Source organism: Geotrypetes seraphini, chromosome 6, assembly GCF_902459505.1.
Source record: "Geotrypetes seraphini chromosome 6, aGeoSer1.1, whole genome shotgun sequence".
Classification (NCBI taxonomy): domain Eukaryota; kingdom Metazoa; phylum Chordata; class Amphibia; order Gymnophiona; family Dermophiidae; genus Geotrypetes; species Geotrypetes seraphini.
In genome coordinates, this window is record NC_047089.1 from 66,114,833 (window position 1) to 66,141,931 (window position 27,099).

General features: G+C 41.5%; 1 protein-coding gene across 1 annotated transcript in view; it reads right to left on the minus strand.

The window, feature by feature from the left end:
• The window catches only part of GTF2F2 (general transcription factor IIF subunit 2), a 201,648-nt gene that overhangs the window by 123,637 nt on the left and 50,912 nt on the right, over positions 1-27,099 (minus strand). The window contains exons 4-5 of the mRNA XM_033949420.1: positions 20,222-20,366; positions 15,845-15,883 (exon numbers count right to left, since the gene is read on the minus strand). Of these exons, the coding sequence (XP_033805311.1) occupies positions 15,845-15,883; positions 20,222-20,366 (184 nt within the window). The remainder of the gene's footprint in view (positions 1-15,844; positions 15,884-20,221; positions 20,367-27,099) is intronic.

Sequence of the window (27,099 nt, forward strand, 5' to 3'; positions counted from 1 at the left end):
GAAGTACAGTACTCCCCCGATATTCATGGGGGTTCCGTTCTAGGAACCCCCGCGAATCTTGAAAAATCATGAATACGGTTTTTTATGGGGGATACTGAAGAGGGCAGCGGGAGAGCAGCCGGAGTGCTGCGAGTGCAGGAAATCACTCGCGGTATGCTCTGACCACCTCTTCCTGCACTAAGTTGGGCCTTATCCAATCAAGAGCTGTGTGTCAAAGCAGCTCCTGATTGGATAAGGCCCGACTTAGTGCAGGAAGAGGCGGTCGGAGCATACCGCAAGTGATTTCCTGTACTCGCCAGTGCTCTAGCTGCTCTCTCCTGCCTCTCCCGCTGCCCTCTCATTGTCGGCAGTTCGCGGTCGGAAAATACCGCGAATGACCGGGACCGCAAACCGCCCACCGTGAACGACCGGGGGAACACTGTACCAGGCTGTGAAAGATAGTGAACTTAAGTATGGGTAGAGGAGGGAGCCCTTGTTCCGAGTCAGAAGAGTTGGGAAAATCTACAGAGGAATGGGTTCCCTGCAGAGCTACAGTCCAGCACAGTGGAACTTGCATAGTTTCCCAGGCAGAGAATCCCCAAAAATGGGGTCTCAGAGTACAAAAGCCTCAGAAAAAAACTTTAAATGCAAGAAAGAAAAAAATCTAAACAGAGTAGATAAGAACATAAGAAGTTGCCTCCACTGGGTCAGACCAGAGGTCCATCCCGCCCAGCGGTCCGCTCCCGCGGCGGCCCATCAGGTCTGCGACCTGTGAAGTGGTTTCTGACCACTTCTATAACCTACCTCAAGTTCTATCTATACCCCTCTATCCCCTTATCCTCCAGGAACCTATCCAAACCTACCTTGAACCCCTGTACAGAGTTTTGGCTTATCACCTCCTCCGGAAGCCTGTTCCATGTGTCCACCACCCTCTGGGTAAAAAAGAACCTCCTAGCATTTGTTCTAAACCTGTCCCTTTTCAACTTCTCCGAGTGACCCCTAGTGCTTGTGGCTCCCCACAGTTTGAAGAATCTGTCCTTGTTCACTTTCTCTATGCCCTTTAGGATTTTGAAGGTTTCTATCATGTCCCCTCTAAGTCTCCTCTTCTCCAGGGAGAACAGCCCCAGCATTTTTAACCTGTCAGTGTATGAAAAATTTTCCATACCTTTTATCAGTTTAGATCAGAAACACCCCTGCACAGTTCGCTTTCAGAAGAAAAACTGAAGAGTACAGTAAGCTCCGCCTCCATATGTGAGATGCTCAAAGTTGTAAGTAGTCTCACTTCTGCAAGTCCAGTTTGTGGGAATGGATTATCACCATATGTATGGAATCTGGAGTAGATGTAACAGAAATTGCAGTTATCATGTAATACTTACCACACACTGCCATTTTTGTGGTAGGCATAGATTTACCTAGTGCTTCCAAAATAGGAAGTGCTAAGTGCCTCCATGCTAAATGCAACCAGGTTTTGGCATACTAACGAAGTTTTCAGTGCCATAATTGCAGAGAACATGCTGGGCACATCCCAACAATTACTGCACAGCCTTTACACTTAGCAAATTTTAATATTGGGTGTAAGGTGTGCTAAGTGCAAAAAACTTTGCACACTTTAGTAAAAGACCCCCTTTGATGCCTAAATAATATTTTGCACATCAACTTTTGGAATTCTTAGGACCACTAGTCATGAAATCTTCAAACTGGATACCTCCAGAACCCTATTGATTGCTGCACTGATTCAGATAAATTTTGAATCAGTTAGCCAAACCAATAACTGGAGTTTTTACAAATTTAACTCATTTTGTCAAGTCCACAATCCTTGAGGTATGATACCGATACTGTGATGAAAAGAGCAGATAAAAGAGAAAGAATTGTCATTCAAAAGAGTTCCAATTATAGTGCAGAATGAAATAGGTTATCAAGGGAACTATTTTATCAACCTTTACCAGAAGAATCCAGTGTGTCTATTAAGCAGGAAATAAATGCCACCTGAGATCAAAGTCTATTTCAACATTATATTACTAAAAAGAGCGTATAATATTTTTAAATTGTGAATCACCTAGTTATATCTATATATACACTGCTGAAAACTGAGACCTTTTGTATTTTTTCATCATTTCTATATGTGAGATTAATCACATATTACCAAACAAAGTTGTTTTTTTTCTTTTCACTGGATTTTACATTGCCTCTAGATCAACAGTTAACCATTTTATGCCAATGTCCCACAAGATATGGCATTAACAGTCATTCAGTTTCATTTGGATCTCAGAGATCCTAATGAGAAAGTCCCCACAATTTTTTGTAAATGTTAGCTTTCTTGGTTTGAAGGACCCCCCCCTACACACACACACACACACACACACACACATTTTCATGTTTGCCAATATCATCTATCTTCAGATTAAAAGGAGCATCTACGGGGGCTGGTTGGTTCTTGATGTGGCAAATCTCTATGTTAGAGACTTTGAATCTTATAAGATGCCTACCTCATTTTTTTTGCTGATAAACACCTGAAGCTGCAATCCACCAGGCAAGAGGACAGACCAGCAGGGGAGTGGTGATTCTTTCAACCAGAGTGAGGTCCAGAAGCAGAGCCACAACTCCAGAAAGGATGAAACTAGCCAAAGAGGTAAAGCTCTGCAGCACAGACAGGCCAAAGCCAGGAAGCACATATTCTCTTGGGATTTTCAGCAGCCACTGGTCCAGCTGCAAGCCTGCCCATAGTTGAGGCTTGGGATATTGTGGGAAGCAGAATAGAAAGAACAACTAGCAATAGTTCATCATGGAGAAACAATGGTTCCTTCTCTGGCAGGTAATATTGTATTGGAATTGGTGCCTCAGATTATCTGAATGGTTCTGATGCTTTATAGCAGTGTCTTGCAAACTTTGTCAAGCCATGGCACATTAAACATAGTGGCTGCAGGTCGAGGCATCTGGAAATACGCAGACGTCAATGCAATGACATCACATGCTTGCGTGCGTGAAGACCCTACAAATGGGCCCTAAGCCGCAAGTGGGGGGAGCTGGAAGGGAAGACATGAGGAGAGAAAAGGAGAGGCGCTGGTGCCAGCTGATTGCCTACAGCAGGGGTGCCCACACGTTTTCAGCTTGCGAGCTACTATTAAAATGACCAAGTCAAAATGATCTACCAACAATAAAATTAAAAAAACAAACACAAAGCAAACTGTACGCAGAGAAAATGTTAATTATCATTTATGTTCTGGGGTTTTTTCAAAAAGGTCAAGGCAGATGATTCTATGCAATGTCACCTCAGTAACAACTATACAAAAATAAACAAATATACCCCCCTCCCTTTTTACTAAACCGCGATAGCAGTTTTTAATCGTAGGGAGCTGCGCTGAATGTCCCGCACTGCTCTCAACACTCATAGGCTCCCTGCGCTAAAAACTGTTATTGCGGTTTAGTAAAAGGAGGCCATAGTGCAAAATGTAGACAGCAGATATAAATTCTCAAAACAGATACATTTTGATCACTAAATTGAAAATAAAATCATTTTTCCTACCTTTATTGTCTGGTGATTTCATGAGTCTTTGGTTGCACTTTCTTCTTCTGACTGTGCATCCAATATTTCTTCCCTTATTTCAGCTTCCTGTATGCTTCCTCTCTCCAGACCTCATTCCCGCCCCCCAACTTTTTCTTCCTCTCTCCCTGCCCCCTCCCCTTTCTTTCTCCCTGCCCCCTGCTTTCTTGCTGTCTTACTGTCCCTCCCTTCTTTCTGTCTCCCTGCCAGCCCCCTTTCTTTCTTTTCCCTGCCCTCCCCCAAGCCACTGCCACCGCCATTGGGGAACATGCCCCCAAGCCACCCCCACCCCAATCTCTCCCTGCAACCTGACGCAGAAGTGTCAGGCCAACCAGCATTCCTCTCCCCGACGTCAATTCTGACGTCGAAGAGGAAGTTCCGGGCCAGCCAAGCAGCAATTGGCTGGCCCAGAACTTCTTCTCCGACATCAGAATTGACGTTGGGGAGAGGAAGGCTGATCGGCCCAGAGCTTCTGCATCCTGTTTACAGCATCGGGATGCAGGTAGAATGCGAAGGCAACGGGAGTCTATCACGGAGCCCAGGATGGGCTCCACGATCAACTTGTGTTGCCTTCGCGATCTATTGGTCAATCACGATTGACCTTTTGGGCACCCCTGGCCTACAGGATGTGCCTCTCGCCATGAAAGGCACGTCCTGTAGGTAATTAGCCAGCGCTTCTCCTCTCCTACACCCTGGCATCTCGTGGCACACTGTTTGCGATACACTGTTTTATAGGAATATACTATATAAAAGATTCTAGTTGTTCTTTTTCAAGGGGTTTGATTCCTCAATGATTTAAGTGTACTTTTAGTATTTTTTATGAACCCACAGTTGTATAAGCTGAAAATTTTTTGAAATAATAATAATAATAACTTTATTTTTGTATACCGCAATACCACAAAACAGTTCAGAGCGGTTTACAGGGGAAGAGACTGTACATATACAGCGAAGTTACAGAATATCAGAAAACAGTTCAGAGTAGTTTACAGGAGAAGAGAACTGTACATATGCAATGAAGGTACAGAGAATTAGTTATCAAGTGTATGGTATAAACCAGTGGCAATTACAAAATGATCCAATACTGTAGCAAGGGGGGGTGCAGAAAGGGGAAAGGAAAAATAACCAGGGAGGAAGGGTAGGGAGGGAGGCGAGGTTGAGATTAGTAGTTTGGTTGGGAGGGCGGGAGTTAGAGGAATTTATCAAAGAGGTATGATTTGAGAGATTACCTGAAGGATAGATAAGTTGGAGCAAGAGAGATGAGGGTGGTCAAGCAGTCATTCCATTTGCCAGCTTGGAAAGAGAGGGTTTTGTCTAAGAATCTTTTGTAGGTGCATCCTTTTGGGGAGGGGTAGGCAAACAGGTGGGCATTGCATGAACGGTTAGAGCTTGGGAAGACGAAGTGGCGTGATAGGTATATCGGGGCTGAGCCAGTTAGGGTTTTGAAGCAGAGGCAGGCGAATTTGAAGATGACCCTTGCTTCAAATGGTAGCCAATGAAGTTTTCTGTAGAAAGGACTGATGTGGTCTGACTTTTTGAGCCCATAGATGAGGCGGATGGCAGTGTTCTGGATGAGTCTTAGTCATTTAATGGTTTTCTTGTAGGAGACCAGGTATATGATGTTACAGTAATCCAGGGTGTTTAGGATTAGGGATTGGACCAGCAAACTGAAGGTGGGGAAATCAAAGTAATGTTTGATAGAACGGAGTTTCCAAAGGGTGGAAAAGCATTTTTTGACCTGGGCATTGGTGTGATCTTCCAAAGTGAGGCATCGGTCCAAGATGACTCCGAGAATTTTTATAGTGGAATTGATTGGATACGTTAAACCATTAAGTTGCAGGGTGGTGGTCGTTAGTTTGTGGTTGGGACTTGCAAGGAAAAACTTGGTTTTTTCTGGGTTTAGTTTCAGTTTGAAGCGTGTGGTCCAGTTTTCTACCATGGTGAGGACAGTTGAGATGTATTGTTCTGTCTCATGTGACAGTGAGGTGATTGGTATGATGATTGTAATGTCATCTGCGTAAATATAGGATTTCAGGTTACGGATCGATAACATGTGTCCCAGTGATGCCATGTAGATATTGAATAGAGACGGTGATAGGGGGGAGTCTTGGGGAACTCCGCAGGGGTTGCTCCAGGTATGGGAGAAGGTTTCGTCATTATGGACTTGGTAGGTTCGGTTTTTTAGGAAGCCTGTGAGCCAGGTTAGTACTTGTCCGGAAATGCCAATGGAGTCGAGGCAACTAATCAGAATGTCATGGTCTACTAGGTTGAAGGCACTGCTGAGGTCAAACTGGAGTAACAGTGCGCTGTTTCCCAGTGAGAATAGTTGGAGGAGGTGATTGGTTAGTGAGGCTAGAACAGTTTCCGTACTGTAGTTAGTGCGGAATCCAGACTGGGAGTCGTGAAGGATGTTAAATTTCTCTAGGTATGACATGAGATTGTAATTGACAAGTCCTTCCATGATTTTAAGGAAAAGAGGAATATTGGCGATGGGTCTGTAGTTGGAGGCTACAGAGGGAGATTCTTTGGGGTTTTTGATTATTGGAGATACGAGGATGTGGCCAAGTTCTAGTGGGAAGTGGCCGGTTGACAAGCAGAGGGTGACCCAGTTGAAGAGTTCAGCTTAGAAGGGGAGGGGGGGCAGTTTTCATGATGGATGGAGGGCAGTTATCTAGTAGGCAGTTGGATTTGGAATATTTTGAGTATAGCTTGAGAAATAGGTTCCATTCTGGGTTTTTGAAGTGAGACCAGGTCATGTCAGCAGGTGAGCTATCGTTTTCTGGAGAAGGTAGGTGGATATATGGGTAGGTGCTGGTTGTTGCGAGCGTTGTTTTCAAGTTAAGAATTTTGTTGGCGAAGTGGTCGGCTAGATTTGTCGGAGATGGTGGTAGATCTGTGGGGGAGCTTTTATGTGGGACGGTGTCAAATAAGGAGTTAACTAGTCTGAAGAGTTTGTTGGTGTTCAGGGATGGAGTGTTGATAGATTGGGAGTAGTGTTTGTGGCGCTTTTCTTTGATCATTTTTTTGTATTCTGTAACTTTAATTCGCCAGGAGTGTCTGTCAGTGTTTGTGCCTGATTTGCACCAGGTTCTTTCCAGTTTGCGTACTTCTCGTTTGAGGGCAAGTAGGTCAGCGTCGAACCAATTAGCAGAGGAGCGGTGTTTTTTCTTGCAAAGTTTCAGTGGAGCAATGTCGTTTAGGATCTTATTGCTGAAATTGTTCCAGTCTGAGATGAAATTAGGGTCAAGGTCTGGGATGGATGTTGGGTTGTAGTGGGACCAGAATTCTTCAGGGTTAAGTTGGCCCCTAGACCATATTGTTTTTTCTTTGTGGGTGGTTCTTGGTTGTTTTTTGGTTTGTTTTTTAAGCCAGTGTAATTTGAAATTGCATCGGAGGTGGTCAGATCAGGGGGTGGTGGTCCAGTTTTCTTCTTTAAGGCTATGCTGGGGATTGAAGGGGTATTGGGGAGGAAAGAGATCAGATCTAGGTGATGGCCTTTGTCATGGGTTTTTGTAGGGGGTGGTTTAGAGAAACCTAGGGATGTTAGGAAGGAGAGGAGATCGGCCACGTTGGAATTCTCTTCCTGTTCAAGGTGTAGATTGACGTCGCCTGTGAGAAGATTGTGAGTGCCCGCGACGGAATTTGTGAGGAGGGATTCGTAGAAATCTTCTTTGGCTTGGTTCCATTTGCTGGGGGGGGGGTGTAGAATAGAGTAATGGTTAGATTGTCTTTACAGTCAGCTTTGGAGATTTTGCAGGAGAGGATTTCCAGGGCGTTGGTCAGTTGGTCATCGAGGATTTGGAACTGGAAGTGGTCACGGAGGATTATGGCTAGTCCGCCTCCTCTTTTAAAGTTTCTTGATAGTGGAATGATTTTGTAGTTTAGAGGGAGTAGGTCTCTGATGATGGTGTCCTGATTGGAAATTAGCCATGTTTCGGTAAGGAGTAGGATGTCGAGGTGGGTTTCTTCTAGCCAGTCCTTGATCAGTTGGGCTTTGTTTCTAGCCGAACGAATGTTCAGATAGGCACTCGAAATTGTGTGGTGTTCCGGGGGAGTGATGGACTGTGTACTTGGTAGATTTTTTAGGAGTCTGTTTCTTTTTTGCGTTGGTCTAGAGGAGTGTCGGGTCGTGTTAACTACGGCGATCGGGAATGGACCTGATTCCTTGTAGTCATGGAGGGTGCTGGAGGGGAGGAGTGGTTTGTCTGGTTTGATGGTTCTGTTCCAAGTGAGGTAGGTGGGGATGGGTTCGAATGCTAAGGTTCTGATGATCCAGTTTTTCGTGCTGAGTAGGTAGAGAAGGAGGAGGGTTAACAGTTTTCCTGTGGAATTAGGCATGTTGGGCCTTGCTGAATTGGGTAGAGAAGGTGAAGGGGTTAGGTTGGGGTTGGAGGGGTAGATTGGTGGAGCTGGGGGTAGATTGAGGTAGATGTAAGGAGTTGAGGAAGATTGATTCTGCAGTTACTGGTAAGAGAGAATCGGAGGTTGATGGGTCAGGCTGGTGAAGGGACGGCCCAGTGAGGAGTAGTCAAGATTTCTGAGATTTCAGTTGGCTTGGGAGGAGTCAGTGCTGGAGTAAGAGTGGGTTGTCTCTTAGTTAAGTTGTCTCTAGTCAGGTGAGACAGTGAAGAGTTGTTTAGGTTAGCTAGGGCATACGATTGGGGCATGCAATTGGGAAGCTGAAGTCATTCAGAGGGGGGGAGAGTGTTGTCAAAGCATGCAAGTTGGTGAGATGAGGTAGTCATGCAGATACTTAGCTGCTAGGCCGGTCTGCGCCGTTGGGGGAATATCCCGGTCAGGGTTGGAAATTTCAAAACAATCGTCAGCACAAGGCTCTCTGGTCAGCTGAGGGGTCTTGAAGAGTCAGATCTGGAAGCTGGATGAGGGTGGCATAGGGTAGAAAGGCGGCGTTGGGCTCCGCTTGGTCGCTTCGCAAAGGCGCGTGCTAAGGCACAAGGCACGCACCTTTGCCGTGCGCCTTCGCCGGCGTGCCAAACAGCCACGCGCCGTTGATTGAAGCAGTTTTTAGATCTCCCGGCAGGGATTGGGGGGCGGAGCAAGCTCACACGCCCGGCCCAGCAGTAAGATGGTGATTGGGAGCTGCAGGACGAGGCAAGGCAAACTCACTGAAACCGGGCAGGCAGTCTCGGCGGGTGCGAGGTAGGGCAGCAGCGGCTGCAAAAATGGCTCCACGCGCCGATTGAAGTAATATTGCCAGCCAGCCTTATTCACATTCAAACTTGTTTTGGTTTTTCTTGAGGTGGGGGTGGGAGGGTTGAGAGATACAGTCATGTGAAAAACTTAGGACACCCCATGAAATATTCAGTTCTTTATTAAGAAATGTTCACATGTTAAATCTTTTTTTTTATTTATCTATGGAAAAGAAAGTGATGTAATTGTAAGTAAACAACAAACATTTTCCTTGATTTACTCATGAAACAAAAGATATCCACAAAAATGTTCTAACTAAGGAATAAATTAGGACACCCTACACCCTAATAGCTAATGTTACCCCCTTTGGCTGAAATAACTGCAGTGAGATGCTTCTTGTAGCCATCTACCAGTCTTTGACATCGGTTTGAGGAACATTTGGCCCACTTCTCAATGCAGAATTCTTTCAGCTGTAAGATGTTTGAGAGGTTTTGTACATGTACAGCCCATTTCAAATCACTCCAAAGCATCTCAATGGGATTAAGATCAGGGCTTTTACTAGCCAGGACTCTCCATTTCTTAGTTTTCAGCCAGTCCTTGGTGGATTTACTGGTATGTTTTGGGTCATTGTGTTGCAGGGTCCAGTTCCGCTTCAGTTTTAATTTTCTTACAGATGGTCTCACAGGTTCCTCAAACACCCTCTGATACAAGGTAGAATTCATGGTGGGTTCTATGATGGTGACCTGGCCAGGTCCTTTGCAGCAAAGCATCTCCAAACCATGACACTTCCATCTTCATGCTTCACAGTTGGTATGAGGTTCTTTTCCTGAAATACTGTATTTGGTGTACGCCAAACATGTCCTCTTTTCTGGTGTCCAAATAATTCAATTTTAGACTCATCTGTCCATAGAACACTATTCAAGAAGCCTTGGTGTTTGTCTACATTCTCTCTGGCAAACTTCAATCTGACCTTGATGTTTTCTCCCATGCAAGTTAAATTTGTACAGTATCTTTCTGATTGTAGAGGCAAGCACTTTCACATCAACAGTAGTTTACATACGCAGTTTATAGCACTTTGCAAGTTTACAACTGTCCCCTGAGGAAGGTGATGGTATCGCCAAAACTCGGATCCTAGTCGGGACTTTGTCTTTTGGAACTTTGCTTGTTTTAAACTTTGATACAAACTGCAAATAAAGGATTTCTGACCATTCGGTTGGATTTGACATGTCCAGTGCCTCTTTTTGTTGGGTAGGTCATGTGATGACATTTTAGGGTTTTTGAAGACTTCTTTTAGCATCTTGCGGTCTGCTCTGGGGGTCAGCTTGTTTGGACGGCCATACCTGGGCATGTTGGCAGTTGTTTGGAAAGTACTCCACTTGTATACTATTTTCTGGATCGTGGAATAGCTAATGTCAAATTCTTTCAAGATCTTTTTAAATCTCTTACCAGCCTTATAAGCTGCTACAATCTTCTTTCAGAAGGTCTGACAGCTCTTTTGATCTCACTGCAGCAGTCATGAGCACACCAAACTAAATGTCTGAGCTTTAAGTAGAGCAAACCTCCTTTAAAATGCTGAGTAATGATGTTCTAATCATGTGCACCTGATGTGATACACCTGTGTGTGATTTGAGCAACTTTAAGTGGGAGGATATGTGGGGGTTCTAATTTATTCCTCAGTTAGAATACACATTTTTGTGGCTATCTTTTGTTTCATGAATAAATAAATCAAGGAAAGGTTTTCTTGTTTACCTGCAATTACATCACTTTCTTTTCCAGAGATAAATACAAAAAATAATTTGACACCAATGTGAACAATGTGAAAGAACTGAATTTTCATGGGGTATCCTAATTTTTTCACATGACTATAAATCTCACCTACAAAAACACCCTTTCTTTCTATGTGGAGGCTCAAGGTACCAAGCATTCAGGGATGAAAGATCCCAAGGGGGATTTCTGCCAGACAGGCCTTGGACCCATGGACGTCCAGAAAAGAAAGATTTTGATTGTGGTTTTTTTCCAGGTAAATAACAAAAATTTTTTTCCAGGTAAATAACAAAAATTGCATGTTAAAAACTATTGCATGTAGAATCTTTCGGTTCCCTCTGGAGTATAATAGCAGAGACCAGATTCAAATTCAAGCACTATTCAGAGATCAGATTAGATTTCTTGGTGGCTGAAAAATAAATAGCTTGCCTCTGATTAGTTTCTAAGTAGTAATGGATATATAAAGATGTCTTAAAAATCAAGCTGAAAAGTGAATGCCAAAGGTATAGCACTGAGACACATTTCAACAGAATTACCCCTCTGGGAAACCCTCCCTTCAGCCCTAGGGCTAGCAACCAATCTGTCACTTTGGCCTTCTGCTCATCACCACTTGCTCTTTCTGCTGGGGGGCGGCTGTTACAACTGTGGCCTTCAGCCATTTACACTGGAGTATGTGTTTATGCTTGGATCTTGTCTCCCACTCCACTCTGCTGAGCATCCCCACATGCTACAATATAAACAGATGGATAGACACATACACCCTGGACAACAGGTATGCTTATATTTGCAAAATGAGTCTAGAAAAGAAGATCCTGAATAATATACATTTTAAAAAAAAGAAAAGAAAAGAACACGGAGGTTGTCAAGTTATCCCCACTCATCTCTGGTACAAATGTCTCTGAAGTTACTGAAATATTAATGAGTCACCAACAGAAGGCAATGAAAGCATAAAAATAGTAGTTGGACTAAAAATGCCACAAAACAATTTTTAACCCACTACTTGACTGTTGATAGTGAAAGAATTCCTGTAATCTCACATAATAAAATAAACACTAATAATAATGATAGCAGCATATCGTCACCGACAACTATCAATTTAGGATCCAAAGAAATCACAATTTCTATTTTAAAACAATAGTGCCTTTATAAGGATGCTTCCAAGTGTATATTACATGTCATTATAATACTTTCCACAATGTACAGTGGTCTTGCAGAGGTTGAAAAATTGCAAAATAAAGAACATCCTTATGGTTTGCAGATGCTCTGGTGCTTATAAGATTTGTGTTTGAGACCACAATCTATTTTTCAATTGGGCTTGATGCACATGAGTACAGCTAAAAATCACAGCACTGAAGACAGACAGACATGGTTAACCCTAAAGACAGCTATTGGCTGGTTCTCTGCAGTATAAATCAAAGAAACCCATCAAAGAGGTAATTTAGTAAGCAACTTATGCATGTAGAACAACATTTTATGCAAGCAAATAGGAATTTATAAAATTATCCAAGTGAATATGTGCATAATCTTGTCACTATAAGAGGTTCCTTGAGAGAACTTTTTCATTTCAGGTCGCCAAATTGAATGCATGGCTCAGCAAAATGATGTTAGAAGTTTCCTCTTATTTAGATTTTAGAAAATTGCTAAAGACACAACTATTCGATGGGCTGGTATCCTAATGTTCTCTGCTTTTTTAACATATCTTTTTAACTTTATTCATCTTACTTATATGTTTGTATTTTATCTCGATGTATTTATTAGAATTGCATATACTGCTTTCCTGTTGTTAGCCGCTTAGAACCTTCCCGGTATGATGGCATATAAATAAATTATTATTATTATTTTTATAAAGGTAGGAATCTAGGAAAAGCAGCAAATAGTAATATGCAATATACCCACAGACACCCCTAGGAGTGAAAAATGTGTAAAGTGGGACTAGATCCGCACTTATGTGCATAATTTACTAAATATTCACAGAAGTACTGATTTGTACTGGCCCATATACACTTATAAATAACTGCCTCAGAGCAGAAATAACTTTCCATGGAGATTTTGGGGAGACTATTTCATAAAGGAGCACATGATGCCTTTATGAAATACAGTACACTTCTCCCTCCGTATTCGCGGGGGATGTGGGCGGACCATGGCCATGAATATGAAAAAAACGCAAATAACTTTTTATATGTTATTTGCTGTTTTTTTGTAACAGCCAGCGTTTTTGCAACTGAAACCACGAATAACTAGAGCTGAAAGTACCTGGGAGTGTGCTGGATACCGAGTATGTGAGCAGCTCGCTCTCTCTCGATCTCGCTGGTTGGGCTGGCTGGGCTTCGTGCAAGCTCCGCTTCGTGTCGCAATGAGAGGGGGCGGGGGCCTGCGTGAAGGATGCGTCCGTTTTCAAAGCGCTCGGCATTTGCGTTTCCTGTGCTGTCTACTTCAGTTCTGTGCTGTGAGAGGCGAGAGCGGCTGGTGGAGGAGATGATGCGCTGTTTCTGGGTAGGAACTTTAATCATGATGTAATTTTGGGGGGAGGAGTCAGCAGCCAAAAAACCGCGAATAAGCAAATCTGCAGATACTGAGAGAAGGAAACCGCGGATACTGAGGGAGAAGTGTAGGTGCAGCAGGTTACAAAATGTGGCCATGAAGAAACTAAAAGGACAAGAGCTAGACAGCCTTAATAACCAGCTGAAAGAAAAGCCGAGACATTGCATAAAAGTTCTCACTCTGAAGAATCCACAATGTTGATCCTACAGTTGCATAGATAGATCAACTCCTATCTCAAAGACGAGCTACAGTATATTTATAAGAAAGCTGAGCAAAGTCATGAGCTACTATAATGCAAATCAAAATGCTGGAGGGGATTTTAGTGACTACTATAATTGAGATAGAGGACCAATTTGTAGACTTTTATCAAAGTTTATACTTGTTGGAGCTACAAGTTGCAGATGTACGTACCAGTTATCTTCATAACACAATAAGCTTAACATTATCTGAAGATCACAAAGTTTAGTTTGATGCCCCTATATCAGAGGCTGATGTACAAGATACCATAAAACCTCTTTCCCATAGACCAGGAGTGTCGAAGTCCCTCCTTGAGGGCCGCAATCCAGTCAGGTTTTCAGGATTTCATCAATGAATATGCAAGAGATCTATTAGCATACAATGAAAGCAGTGCATGCAAATAGATCTCATGCATATTCATTGGGGAAATCCTGAACACCAACTGGATTGCAGCCCTCGAGGAGGGACTTTGATACCCCTGCCATAGACAAAGCAGTTGGTCCTCGTGGGCACCCACAATAATTTTATAAAATATTTATCTTACTGACCTCACCTGCTAATGAAAATCCTGAATTGAGTTATACAATGGGGAGTAAAACCACCATCTTTCCAATAAGTCATAACAGTTATTCTTAAAAGCAGCAAAGATCTACATATTTATTAATGCTGATGCCAAGAATCTGGAACATATTTTTACCAAGCAACCACATATTAATATAGTTGTAAAGAACAACTATGACAAAAGACCTCTGCATTCAATGACACATAAAAAATATAGAGAAAAAGAGAACTTAGAAATCATTCATCCCTTATCTTCAGTACAACATATGTTCTGATCTCTAAATCCCCCCCCCCCAAAAAAAAAATAAAAAACAACTCTACAAAAAACTCAGCAAAAGCTTCTCTAAACATCTCTGTTTTTCAATATAAACAATCTTCTCAAAAACCTTCTAGTTTCAATGTGCCATTCACTGGTACAAATTTAAATTCCAACGTTGACTTCCCAACAGCCACTTTTCACAAAAGCATCAGAAAACCTGGCTTTTTTCAAAAATGTAAAGCTCACTACCCTCATTATAACCATTAATTCTTATTATGTTTTTCCCTCATTTATTAAAGTACCTGTAAACCGTGCCGAGCTCTATCTTTATGGAGGGGATGCGGTATATAAACTCAAGGTTTAGTTTACTTCTGCCAGACCCCAATCTTTTCAAAAAAAAAAGTGTCAATGTGCAGTAAGGTACTTAGCTTCACAGTTGTAAACGGGACAGTCACACAGCCATTCATTAGCACAAATTTAAATTTCAACATTGATTTCCAAACAGGCACTTTTCACAAAAGGAGGCACTCCTGCCAGACCCGAAAGCAGCCTTGTTTCGCATTCTACTATACCAAAGGCACTGGCCACCATCTTCTCCTAACACCTCAACAATCAGCCCATAATTCAAAATCGTCCCATTTGTGACTCACCAGTACCTTTTGTGAAAAGTTGCTGTTTGGAAATCAGTGCTGGAATTTCAATTTGTACTAATGGGGTTGCAATCCAACTCCATGGAAAATTCAGAAATCTCAAATCATTCCATTTCAATCCATTTTCAAAATTCTTGTGCTTCCTGTCAACCAGTATCATATCCTGTTATCAGGAAATCTTAAACAAACAAGTCTTAATCTGCACAAGTTTGGTTTCCAACATGCTTTCAAGCCTGCAACTGTGTTATCAACTAGGTATCATAAATATGTACTTTTTCCACATTCTGAGGCAAAGTTGATGCAAAGGAAGAACAAAACTAGTGCACAGAAACCAATAAAGTTCAAAATGAATATAATGTTATCTCTGCTAATTTCACAAAGATTAAACAGTCACTCAATGCTCACATCTTCCCGAGTCATCTGTTCCTTCCTCTCTTCCCCTCAAAACCCCTACAAAATTATACCCCCAAAAGATTTTAGGATATTACCCACTATATCAGAGGATTATTACACTTTATTCCAGAGAGATCACTCCACCTGCCAGAATTTCCTCTCCAGCCTCCTCAGGAGATCCCAGCACCTATTCTCCAGTAAGTACATCACTCAATAGGAGTGAGATAGGAGCCAAAGAATTTTAGTGCCTGAGCCAGATCCATGTTCCCAATCCAGCAAAGCAGTAGTCTTGATAGATTTATAGATATGCTAAGTAAACGCTGAGAAAAGTCCTCCAAGTGTCATGTGCCAAATAGAAGAGAGGGTCTCCACAGAAGGAATCCTCAGACGACCCTTCCCATAATTCTGATAGGCCAGGGTTAGGCAATTCCAGTCCTCGAGAGCCGGAGCCAGGTCAGGTTTTCAGGATATCCACAATGAATATGTATGAGATGGATTTGCATGCACTGCCTTCTTGAGATGCAAATCTATCTCATGCATGGTTATTTACATTTCTGATAAGATATGAATAATTATTGAAATAAGTCAATATATAGCAGTAAAATCTGTTAATGGAATCATCCAAATAGCTCTATTATGTCTAAACAACATTTATATATATCTTCCAGAAATGGATAGATGGAGATTAAACCTTGAATTAAGATTTTATTTTCATAGCAGATGTAAATAATTTCTAAAAGGCAGTAAAGTGATTATGTTTAAAATACTTACCGATACCACTGTTCTCAGATTTTTCTTCAGATTGGGCTTCTATGAAAAACAAGAAAAATTTAGTTTTGTGATCTTTAGACACAACAAAATCACTGCAAAACATTAACAGAGTTAGATGCTAACAAACATTATAATGTTAAAACAAGGTAAAATTTAATCATTCCTGATAATTTCCTTTCCTTTAGTCTTGTTGCATCATCCTGATTAGTGGTTGTTATTCCCTCCTATGGGCAGATGGAGATAGAAGAACTGAGCTTTCCCAGAGACATCCTTGTATAAGAGGTTGCGCTCTGAGAAAAGTTCCAATATACTTCAGCCAAAGCAGTGGAAGGTCCCTTGAACCACATCCATGCTCCATTGTGTTCTCAAAGGACAGCAGGTCAATCTCACATATGGGTAATGCATCCATGGAGCCCCAGGTGCAGATACTTAGAAGTGTATGTATAACTTTAAATCTTGAAGACAGTTCCACACCATGCAAACGCAGGTGCCTTCCCACCACGGGACCAGCAGTACAATATATAGGTAGGGAAGGTATGAGGTTTGTGAGAATATTGTCTTGCTGTCCTCAGAAAACATCTAATACAGGTAAGTATCTTTGCTTTCTCCAAGGACAAGCAGTCCATAGTAATCTCACATGTGGGAATTCCTAGTTACCAGGCTCACCAAAAACAAAAACAGTTGTCAATATAAGAACATAAGTATCGCCTCTACTGAGTCAGACCACAGGCCCATCATGCCCAGCAGTCCGCTCCCGCGGCGGCCCCCCAGGTCAATGACCTATAAGTTTACTCTAAAGCATTTTGTATTGCATAGTACCCCTCTATTTGTACCCCTCAATCCCCTTTTCCTTCAGGAACTTGTCCAGTCCCATTCTGAAACCCACAATTGCACTTTGTTCTACCACTTCCTCTGGAAGCGCATTCCAGGTGTCCACCACCCTCTGAGTGAAGAAGAACTTCCTGGCATTTGTTCTGAATCTGTCTCTCTTCAACTTTTCCGAGTGCCCTTTAGTTTTCATTTCCCCGGCCATTCTGAAGAATCTGTCCCTCTCTACTTCCTCTATACCCTTCATGATCTTGTAAGTTTCTATCATATCCCCTCTAAGTCTCTGCTGTTCCTGTTGACCAACTATTTTTGTTTTCAGATGATGAGGCTGCACACCTAGAGGGGGAGACATACTGTGATGTAGAACGGTGGAGTCGATGAGCGGCCTGCATCGAGAAACTCGATGCAGAGACCCTCGACACTTCCTGGAAATCCTTAATTTTAAACTTCTTTTTTTAATTCTTTATTTATTAATTTTCATTATGGATCAAGCATAAACTTATACAGAAAGGAAATTAAAGCAAAGCAAACGGAAGAAGAAAATTATTTAAATTAATTACAACAAAAATCAATATTAGGTTAAATTTCAACTCAAGTCCTCAATAGGATCCAATACAGATAATAAAGCGATTTATCAAAGAAAATTATAGAATTAACTAGCTAGTTGACTGAGATAATAATAATAACAACTATTTTTTCTACACCGCCATAATCTTGCGACTTCTAGGAGGTTCACAGTGAAGAGAGCTGTACAATCAGCTAATTACAGCATACAAATAGGGAAGATGTCATTGAGCGGTCAGTGATTACAGAGTACAAATTAGTAAGAAATATAATATTAATATGTTACAATATAATCTTAACATGTTACATTGAAGGGGGCTGGCTAGCCAGCGAATTACAGAATACAAATGGTGAAGAAGACACTGAACAGTCAGTAAATACAGAATACAATTAGTGATAATAAGGCAACTTTCCTTCAACTTGCACTCAGATCTCATCTTTTTCCAGGTGTGACATAGACAGGAATGTCAACAGTTGGAAACATTTTAGACTTCTTTGATGAAGAGAGACTTCCTGATGCCGATGTCAATGCAGGAGGTATCATCGATGGCTAGGGTTCAGTCAGGGCAGGATTAACCAATAGGCCAAGTAGCATGGTGATGGGATTAGTCTCTGGCTTCTTTGTTCCATGCATCTGGACCCATTGTCGTAAGCACCCTCTTAATCAGACATTAACACCTTTTAGCTAGTCATGATTCAATCAGGGCTACTTAAAACATATCAGGGATACTTAAAACAGTTTCCCTGCCCTCAGGGTCTATCTGCATTCCCATGCCAGAGTCAGATTGATATAATTTCCCATAGGCCTTCGCTGACATAAGTAATGCCAACTGAAAATGCTGAATGGTAGCGACAGCTAGGCTGACAGGCACGTGCCTAGGGTCCGAAATGGTCAGGGGGGGCCCGATGAAGGAGGGCGTCAACATTGTTTTTTCCAAACGGAGATGGGCCCCTCCAGCATCAATCGGCAACACGGGCCCCCCCCCCCCGGATCGGCAATGTGGGCCCCACACCAATCGGCAATGCAGCCCCCCCCCATCGACAGAAAGTAAGACAAGCAAGCAACGTGGGTAAGAAATGCAACGGGAACTGTAATTGTGCAAGCTTTGCTGCTTGCCCAAAGCTTCCCTCTGATGCAGCTTCCTGTTTCCGCCTGGGCGCATGGTGGGGTGGGGCGGGGCGGGGGGGCCCAGTGTACTTGTGGGTCTAGGGGCCCTCGATGAATTAATCCTGCCCTGGGTACAGTGGTGTCCATACTTGAGCCAAACAGCTTCTCCTGCTGAATCTGACATGCCTTAATGGAGTGCTTTTTTAGTATGGAACTCTGAGTTGCAGATCACCAGTTCATTCTCCACTGCAAATTCTTAACAGCTTCAACTCTGCATTCATTTCTGTCTCCAAATCCAAACTTACCAATGACTGACTCCCACCATGCATTATCTGTTCTAATCTTTGCATTCCAGTCACATCCAATAATGAGTATATCCTGTTTTGGTGCTTCAATTGCTGACTTCAGGTTAGCATAGAACTCTGAAGTCTCAATTGTTGGTGCATACACATGAATAACTTATACTGAATGGCTGGAAAGTGAACCTTGCAACTAGCAGCTGGTCACGCGTTAGTATGTAGCCCATCAAAGTAGCTTGAACTTTGTTGTATAGCAAGAAGCTAATGACTTCTTCATGTCTGGTTTCATTTTCTGACCATATAATTTTGTCACAAGACATTGTCCAGTTAATCTGAGAATGTTGCATCTATATGTTGACAACTCTTCAAATAATTGTAATTTCCCTGCTGCCTACAATGTTTGCGCATTCCAGGGGTTTCAACTTTCTTCCAGTAGCTGACTTACTAATCTAACCCCAATATCATTTAGTTGATATCACAGACCTTGGTTTATCCAGGCAACATCCAAGATAAAATGATCATGCTTTTGCGTATCTTGGCATCAGATAATAATAGTTTTGGTTTTTCTGTCAGTACATCACCACTCATCTGTCTGACTTTAGGACTGGCACAGAAAAATATTGAGTTGCATTCCTCGAGTTAATGAGTGTCTGCTCCACATATAATCTTGTAGAATTACCCACATTTTCTTTGAAGGTCCTGGGGGCTTTTTTTTGTTCAAAGAATATAGCTATAACAAAGCCAGATAATTTCCCAGTTGAACCTTATCTGTTTGAAAATCAAGTTTAGTGCCAAAAAATATGTAGGAAGAATAAAAACTTAAAATTGGCATAAAATCCTATGAAGAGTATTAAAAAGGAATTGGAGGTCTTCACACATGAAACCTGAAAAGAGTGAATGAAATGTTCACAATCGGGACCATGTCTAAATGGAGGAGGTGTAGCACCACAATGCAACATATAGTTGTTATTCTAGAAGAATCTAAAATTTGGCTGTAGCTATAGAAAATATTACCCTTGCTGGGCTCCACCAGATTACAACACCCACTTATAAGGGCCTGCAATCCTACTTGCCTTCAAAGAAATGTTGATGCATGGTACTTTATATTAAGTATAGCTGGAGATGACTCTGAAGGCAGATGGAATGGAGAAGGAGAATATGAGAAAAACAAGAGAGGAAAATGTATGGGGTCAGGAGAAGGTGTTTCAATTTTCTTGTCCCTGGATTCTAAATTCCTGATGGTACTTAGGAAATTCTGGAAAAAAAAGTCTGAACATTCTGGTTCAGGAATAATGTGAAGAGGTTAACCTCTGTTCATAACTGGATTGGATTTATTGATTTTATATACTGTTTCATACTGAAGTGTAAAGCGGTTTATAATCAATATGTAAAAATTATGTGGTATGAAAAGGAGAAAGCATCTCTACCTATCAATATAGCTCAAGACAAATGTCTACTAATTTCTGGAAGCATTTATATATGATTACAATGGTACTAATAATCTATAGAAGAACATGACAGTAATATATTAATAAAGTATATACAAACCACTGGCATATTATTTCAGTTCTAGCTCACCTGAGGAACTTTCTGTGAATACTGTTAATGTCTGTCCTCCCACACTTTGTAAATTAAATGGATGTACTCTCGGTGTACTGACAGAAGCAGGCTTTCCTCCATCAATATGAATATTTGAAAGTTCTTCATTCAAAGTAAATGATACCTAAAGGCAAAATTTATCAGATTTCAGTTTACAGTTTCAACAATTAAGTACTAAGCTTGCAGCAGCACAAATACACCCTGCTGAACTATTCTCTACTACCATATAGAGATTTTTGGGCCAAAAAATTGGGGTTTTGTGTTATATTTGGGTCATTGCCCCCCCCCCCAGACTTGTTGCAGCCCTCCGCTGGCCTGCCATATGACCTGGTAGGCCGGAACAGGAGGAATCCCTCCCGTCTCTTGTCCCCGCCAAAACTAATCACCCTCAATGTCTGCACAGTAGCAAGGGAACTAGAGAGTCTTTTTCTGGCAGTCTGTTTCTAAAGAATGATAATTAGAGAATCTGTTTCTAAAGAATGTAAAGGAAAAGTAAAGATGTATCCATCTCAGTCTTCATATAGACAAAGCTGCTCACATTATTACTGTCCTAGCCTAAAGAAACTGGGGCAACATGGTACTGTTGCTGACAACTGTACCTTCTGCTCAAAAACCATGAACTTTGCCTCTTTCAATATCCACCCTCATGAGTTACTATCACATATGGAAATTCTGTGAATGTTCATAGACTTTCATGAGGAAAATCTAAAGATTTTAGGATTACTGAATACTGGAGCTGCATCTGCACTATAAAATTAGAAAAGCCAACGCACTCTACCGCACATCAAACTCATATGCATTGGCAGGTTGGTGATCACAAGCATCTATCTGCAAAAGTACTAAATGTATACTTTGGATTTGTTTTACTTAAATGCATTAAGCAATCAATGAATAGATCTTATATGTAAATATTGGGATCCAAGATGGCTGCTGCTGTCTGATGCTGGAAAGAGGATCCAAGATGGCTGCTGCTGTCTGATGTTGGAAAGACGCCTGAGAGTGTTTTCATTACCTTTTGAAAAAATGCCGAAAAGAAGGGGCAAGAGTTGGTGGTGCCTCCCAGCGCTCAGGACCCACGGTTACCACAATTGAAGACATCTTTAGACGCCTTCAAAACGAGCAAGTCGGTTCAGGGAATCGCTCGCTGGAAGCGTCGGTAGAGAGGAGTGCTTTGACGACTTCCCATGGGCTAGACGTGACACTGAGCCCCGACGTCAGGACGCCTCCCTTCCAGCCGTTGCCGCTGGGAGCTAGCTCACCGCGAGAGGAGAGCACGTCAGACGGATCAGTGTTCTCCCCTCGAGAGGCCAGCATGTCGGAGGGCTTGCTGCAGGAGACAACTCAGAGGGATTCGCTCCCTCTGGAGAAACCAGCGACTGGGACAACTCGTGCTACGGAGGAACAGGGCACTGAAGAGGTAGACCAGACATCTGAACTATCTTTGACTACACTAACAATTCCTTTTGTTCCAGTTAAGCCCCCAGAAGTCACTTTAGACTCGCTCTGGGAGTTAGTTGTGGCTTTGGGTAATTCTCTGACTCCTCAAATTAAAAACTTGGATAAAGAACTTAAAGACCAGAAAGAAGTCATTAAAAATTTGAAAGAAGATATAGAAATATTGAAATCTGATACTCAAGAAGATAAGGACATAAAAATGATAAAAAGTAATCATGATTTATTGGTAAAAGATAATTTGATAATGAGGAGAAAATTGGAAGCACTTGAAAACAATTCCCGGATTAACAATTTACGTTTAATTAATTTTCCAAAGGTCTCTTCAATTACCACAAGAGACATGATAAAGCGTTACTTTCTGGAAATACTAAAAATTCCTGAGAACTCATTACCACCACTGACAAGAGTATATTATTTACCTACAAAGACTCAGGATGTTCAGAAGAAAGATGTAATTGGAAAATCCCAGGAAAGTTCTCTGGATGTATCAGCTTTATTAGAACAGTCGGAAAGAGAAGTGGCTATTTCAGCCACTCTCCTACTGACTGTAGTTCTGGCTCCAGATAAAGACTGGATCCTAAAACTTCTTTAAAAATAGAACCAGAGACTTCCTGGGTTTTCATATTCAAATTTTTCCGGATGTCTCTAAGGAGACCCAAAAGAGAAGAAGGGAATTTCTAATGTTGAAACCTGGTGTGACCCAGATTGGGGGTTTATTTTTCCTTAGATATCCTTGTAAATGTGTAGTAAGGTATCATTCTTTGAAATATGTGTTTTTTGAACCAGCTCATTTGACAGCCTTCCTCTCCACGAAGCGCCTTGGGAATGAAGAAAAATCAGCGTCCAAGGAATAATTAGCTCCTTTTCAGTATCAGATAATGTAATTTCTCTTAGTTGTTATTTTGAATTTTTAATCACTCCGTTTCTTACGTCTTGGATCCTAATTTTGAGGACTAGTGTGTGATTAAGTTGAGAATTTTTTTTTTTTTCTTTTTGGATAGAAAGTATTTTAATGTTTTGTTTAATATTATGTTTGCTTAATTACACTTTCTGTACAAGATGAAATGCTTGTTAAATAATGTAAAAATTTCTAAAATAAATTTCTAAAATAAATAATAAATAAATAAATATGTAAATATTTTTGTGCGTTACTTTGCATGTTTGGAAGTGCACAAAAAGGCAACTAAGCTGATGGATCAGTACTAGACGGAATGTTTTATTTCTTATGTTTATGAATTTCGATTTGATTCTCCCTTGCAGTTACTCTGAACATTTTTATAGCAGGGATGGGGGGTTACCTTGTTTGGTGCCAGGAACCAGTTGCCTTTGCTCCTAAACTGAGATGGACCAGCTGGCTGAAGAAAGGGAGAGGGGAGCCTTCCCTATTACTTAAATATCTGTATGTCTCTCTCTCTCTCCCTTCCAGCTATCAAATAGGTGAACTAGGGAAACATATTGTACTCTTTTTTTTCCTTGCCAGCAAATATACCTCGGCCATCCCATCTACCACAGCACCGCTGCCTGCAGAGCAGACAAGGCGCAGGCAGAAAAAAAAAAAGAGGCATTATGGTAGGGAGCAGCTCTGCCAGTCTTTGAGTCGATGGAGTCTAGTTTCGCCATCCCACTAGTTGTGCTTGTTTTTTTCATCATTACCAGTTCTTCTGGTCTGAGAGGTCAGCCTGTACCTATGTTCTGGCCACATGTGCTTCTTCACAAAGCCATGGGCAGCAGTTCCTACACACTGCATGCAGTTAACCCACAAGCCTTCTCTTTGATGTAACTATGACATCATTGGGAAGGTTTCCGGGTTAGCCAAGGGCAGTGCAGGAACCGCTGCCCGTGGCTCTGTGAAGAAGTGCAGCTGGAAGGCAGACAAAAAGAAACACTATGTGGACATCTAAGAGCCAGATAACACATCCTTGGGAGCCCCACAAGAGCTGCTTCCATCCCTGCTGGATCCCTATGGGAGAACCCCGTTGGCTCTGTTCCCATGCAGCTCTCTACAACCAAGATTATCCCTGGCAATTCCTAAAGAAGTATCTATAAGTGCCAGTGAGGGGGAAAGGTGATGATAATTGGGGAGGAGGGGAAATGACAGAAATCAGGAATTTTTCTTCCTTTTCTGTGGGTACAGCAACTGCATTCTGATAATTCAGGTGTGCTTACCGCCTCCTCTTGAAGCACTATCAGCAGTAGAGAGAGCACATGGCAACTTACTGTCTACTAACTGCAAGCACTGTCCACACTCATAACCTGTCCATTCTCCATCACGTTCTTCCCCTTGCTGCAGGAAGCAGTTACTGAGCATATTAGGACATGTAGGTAAGTGTGGCAGCAATGCAATAATTTATTGTATGCTAATTTAAATTTAAGTTTAAGTTTATTAGGATTTTATATACCGCCTATCAAGGTTATCTAAGCAGTTTTACAATCAGGTACTCAAGCATTTCCCCTATCTGTCCCGGCGGGCTCACAATCTATCTAACGTACAAAGTAAGGCTCACAATCTATCTAACGTACAAAGTAAGGGTCTGATTTCATAAAAGGTGCCTAGATTAGGTGCCCTAATCACACATGCCTAGTGACGCCTAACTTAAATTCACACGCAATTTGTTTGTTAATGGGTCACATGGCATGGTAATTGGCCACATCATTAAAGAACAGTTTTAAAAATATCAATTAAGGTTATACATGGATATGGCTTAACTAGCAGCCTCTATCTGTATATATTTCATTTAAGAAAAATTTCACAGAAGAGCAACTATTGTATGTATGTGTGGGTGGTGGCTTTTTGTTGTTTTTTTTTAATTTACAGTGAGCAGCTTTTTTTTTTTTACTCCTCCTCTGGGCTTCTCCAATCTGGAATGACATGAAGACTACGATTCCCACCATCTCTAGGTTCATTAATGCTGACTTCCACAGCTCCAGCTGACCTTGGCTGGGACTCAAATCTAAAGGCAGTACCCAATAATGCCACTGAGCTAGCCTTGAATGTCCTTTTAGAAGATGGATACTCAACATCAAACCCATCGTATTCCAAATGACCTTATTTGGAAAGAAATCACCTTTGTTCCTTCCTTTCACTCATCATTTAGGGGATAATTTTATAAGAGTACACTTCTCCTTTCAAATCTGTGTCTGCGGATTTGGTTATTCACGATTTTTTTTCTTTTAATCGATTTTAATGTTTTGGGTTATTTTTAAGCCGAGACTCCCCAGAACCTGGTGGTCTAGCGGCTTTCGGGGCAGGAGCGATCTTCCTACGCTCCTGCCCCGAGCAGATCACTCATAGGAAATGGCTGCCATGAGCTCCCGTAGTCTCTCCATGGGCGCTCAAGGCAGCCATTTCCTATGAGTGATTTGCCCGGGGCAGGAGCGTAATAAGATCACTTCTGCCCCGAAAGCCCGCTAGAGCGCCAGGTACGGTTCCGGGTAGTCTCAGAGGGCTTAAGGTAAGGTCCGGGATTCCGGGGGGAAGGCAGGGGATGGATCAGAACCGGCCCAAATATTATTCATGGTTTTTTAATATTTGCAGGCCAGCTCTGCCCCTAACTCCCACGAATAATGAGGGAGAAGTATATATCTATATGAAAAAATCTGCAAAAGGTGCTCATTTTAAGCTTATTTTATAAAATAAACATAGGTGTCTCTGTGCTTTTATACAACAGGCTCTCAAGACAAGCTTTTATAACATATAAATGCAAATGCTCTAAATAAAGGTGTATATAAAATATAATTTACATTATCATAATTTCATCATGGTTCTGTCCAAACTACAAAACAACCAAAAGACAGAAAAATTCCACCCGGTGCTGTAGGGGTTGTTTCTTCTTCTCACACCTGGGGTTAGGCCTCTATGATGTCACAAAGCCTGAACCATCTTTTGCAAGAAGCGAAAAGAAGAAATCATCTTTGTTGCCTGCTAGGTGCATTCTGGACTTTTTTTTACAAGAACTCTGTGTTTCTGCAGTCAAGGACATCTCCCCAGCTCCGCTCCTGAGAAAGTTGTAGGAGGAATTAGCTTCCATGATCGGTATGTGTCTCTCTCTTATCTACTGAGGCACCTCTCTCTGAAGGCTGGTACACGAAGAAACAGAATGGCTACTAATTGGGGAAAGGCTACTAATTGGGATTGTTCTGGATTGGTCAGAGGGAGGTCATCTGATAAGAACTAGGAGAAGGTGCCTAATTAATAGTTAGTCGGTGCTGAGGTGTAAGGGAGCTTGGATCTTAACATCGGTCTCTCTGCACACCTTCTACAATAATAAAATCTGATAAGTTACCTCTTGTGATTAGCTCTACAAAAAAAGTGAAGAAACAGGACTTTTATACGGACCTGGTTTTCACCTCACATAAGGAAATTTGGCAGACCTAATTTACAGCTTTTCCAATGGCTAACGGACTGTTCCTGATCAGAGGAATTTTCACATCTGCTCCGCTGAGGAAAGGACGAATTCCCTCTCCCTGTTTTGAGGAGGTATAACCTTCAAGTGGTGAGAATAAAGAATTATCTATCTTATCAGTTGGGTCAGATAAAATTCTATTGTTTGGGATAAGGTTAGTTGGGTCCCATGGTGATAAGCTATTTTTAGATTGCTGCTATTCTTGAATTATTATTATAAGGAATTACCTAGTGTGTAAGAAATAGTTATATTTGCTCATTTAACTTAGGGATCATTGTGTAATAATTATGTAATGAGATATATGTATGTACAGAGACATTGTGAACAAATAATTAGTTATTATTTACTGCTGGCTTGTGAATTATATTTTTCTATAATAAAATATTTCATATAGCCCTGGTCTCTATTCTTAGTATAAACTGGCAAAATTACAGAATCCGTGGAAAGGTATTTATGGTGTCCTAGCAACGAAATATGCACGTTAACTTTGTTATACCCATAAATCTACCTACAGTGCAAAAAGCAAATATATAAAATAGTAGGGATCAAAAGATGATAAATAAATGACAATTTATTAGCAAAAAAAACTGTAGACATCCGTTGACTCAAGCCCAATTCAAAGATGACTGTTTCTTTTGTGATAAAAGCAAATCCACATCATCAATTCTTGGTCGCTGTTTGATTACTTTAAACACTAGAAATCAGATGTCACTAAGAGTCACGACTCCAATGTTTCACAAGAGGTGCACTGGTGATGTTTTCACACAAATATGGTGTCCTATAATTCTGGTTTAATCTGTCTTTTTGTTTTACCTATATAGATCAGTTTACATGAACATTGTATCAAATATAAAGAGATTATGTACTTACCCTTGTAAGCTCTTTTCCAGTAGATAGGTGAGACATTCTAGATAGACAGGTTGTTTCCCCATAGCTTCATGCAGCTGCAGAAGGAATCCACATCGGAGTTTTCACACCGCCTCTGCTGTACTTCACTGG